General features: G+C 40.4%; 1 protein-coding gene across 3 annotated transcripts in view; it reads left to right on the top strand.

Moving 5' to 3' along the window:
* The first annotated feature begins 1,427 nt into the window (after window positions 1-1,427).
* The window catches only part of sim1b (SIM bHLH transcription factor 1b), a 12,132-nt gene continuing 11,305 nt past the window's right edge, over window positions 1,428-2,254 (top strand). For 2 of the 3 annotated variants that reach the window (XM_059510507.1, XM_059510505.1), the window contains exons 1-2: window positions 1,430-1,767; window positions 2,005-2,240. In XM_059510507.1, coding sequence (XP_059366490.1) covers window positions 2,066-2,240 — 175 coding nt within the window. In that variant the 5' untranslated portion in view covers window positions 1,430-1,767; window positions 2,005-2,065. Of the gene's footprint in view, window positions 1,768-2,004; window positions 2,241-2,254 lie in introns of all 3 variants that reach the window. The other variant, XM_059510506.1, reaches the window with a different exon arrangement.

Below are 2,254 nucleotides of genomic sequence, written 5' to 3'. Positions count from 1 at the left end.
AACTGAGAGACTCAAACACAACTATTACAGAAGATTCAAACCCTCACTGATGCTCCAGAAGGAGAAACCATGCATTAAGAGCTGGGGCGTGAAAACTTTTGCAATTTTAAGATCAGGGTAAATTTTACTTATTTTGTTTTCTGGGAAAACATGTAACTATCTTCAAAATCACACACACACACAAATGCAAAACATCTGTGATGAGCTTCTGTGTGAGGTTGACTTATCTACTGCTCTGAAATCAGCAGAGATCACGTGTCTTTAAAAGCACAGACGCACGTGTTTCTATTTTAACGCTGGGTTTCCCGCTAATGACACGCGCGTATGCGCCGCGCGCTCCCGTTAAAAACACACACAGATTAATGTGATGATTAATATGATCCACAGATTATGAGCAGAATCCCTCTTTGTAATGTGAGCAAAACACCTCTAATAAACGAGTGACAGCCACAATAAACATTTAGCTAATTACCACGAATTATTATTATTACAAAACAATTTTAACTAGACCTTTACATAATAGCTAATGTTTGCATAGCCATACATTAACTTTTAACGTATAGAATTTGTTATTTAAATAAACTAGTTTAAATGCCAATTAAGATAAAATAATGATGATAGCCAAAATAAATAAATAGCATATTATAATGATAATGTTATGTTCATAAATGCTGCCTGATTATTTATTCATGCCCAAGTGTTTGTCAGGTTATAGCCTATTCTTTCCAAAAATATCGCAATCATTTCCTGCATGTGAAAACAGCTCTGAGGTTCAGGAAAATAGGAAATAAAAAGCTCGATGTTTTCTTGTGAAGGTGAAAGGCTTGTGATGGTGATAAACAGATCCTGTGAGGTTAAAGTGTGTCAGCGCGCGCGTGATCTGGAGCTGATGCTGCTGATGATGATGATGATCTCTCTCTCTCCCTCTCCCTCTCTCTCTCAGGAATCATTTCTACAGCCTTACACAGAAAACCCACAATCTCCTTCAAATAGCCAAATCCTGATTTTAAGAATCCCTTTCTTCTCTTCGGTGTTCTTTATGAATTATTTGTTCCGATGGTATCGTAATCTATCTATCCACTTAAACCAGACAGATACATAAGCATCAAATATCTATGAAATCGATAAATGTCTGTTAAAAAGTCCATGATTTAATTTTTTAATGAACGCATTTAATACACCGTGATTGTGGAGGATAAGATGATGAACTGGTGTGTTTTGAGTGTTTTAAATTGTTGTCGACGCAAATTCTACCCGATTTAATGAAAGTGCGAATCAATGGATTGAGTTATGTTTCGATTTGGGTCTTTATCTACACGAAGACATTGACTTCGGCGTGCATATGACACGCAGTGTGTAGGATAGGGTTGTGGAGAGGATGCGTGTCATATGCACGAGAAAACTGTGTATACACGTCCAACACGTGCATCATATGCATGCATGCAACAACAAAAAGATTTCTGCGTATCAATAGCACGTTTTGCTGTTTATATTTGACGTACTATTTATACGCATTTTCACACACACACACACACACACACCTTCAGAAGCTCAAATCCTCCCACTGAGCCCCGGTTTCCACGACACTCTCTGACCAATGAGCGTGTGAGTGACGGTAAGACCGGACAGCACGAGACCGTTTCAGTACCTGCTGATGTGCTCACGCATAGAATAGAATAGAATAGAATAGAATAGAATAGAATAGAATAGAATAGAGAATGACCGGTCTGCGAATATCGTGGAACTCCTGCTCCTGAACAAAAGGTGGTGAGTAGCTGGAATGTTAAGATGTTTTCGTGAGTTTCGTTGTGAATCGTGAATAAAAAAATAATGTTTAATTATTATGACATAATTGTAGGACATATGAGGTCAATATGTGTTAGTTTGGGCACAGTTTAACTCTACCGTGTGGTTATGCATTATTGAGCAGGCTAATGATAAATGAATTCATGATGCAACTCGATTCTTTATTCCTAAAGTTGTGCTGCATGGTGTGATCGGCAGCGGCCTGCGCGGGTCAGATGTGTCGGATCTCTGTCTGGATCTGAGCTCGGTGACCGGAGCGATGAAGGAGAAGTCAAAGACGGCGGCGAGGACGCGGCGCGAGAAGGAGAACAGCGAGTTTTACGCGCTCGCCAGAATGTTGCCGTTACCGTCGGCCATCACGACTCAGCTGGACAAAGCGTCCATCATCCGACTGACCAGCAGCTACCTGAAGATGCGACTGGTGCTCCCTCCAGGTCAGACGCCTTCA

The sequence above is a fragment of the Carassius carassius genome, chromosome 26 (genome assembly GCF_963082965.1).
Source record: "Carassius carassius chromosome 26, fCarCar2.1, whole genome shotgun sequence".
Lineage (NCBI taxonomy): Eukaryota > Metazoa > Chordata > Actinopteri > Cypriniformes > Cyprinidae > Carassius > Carassius carassius.
The sequence above is the reverse complement of the archived record's forward strand: the minus strand, read 5'-3'. Positions and strand labels throughout refer to the sequence as shown.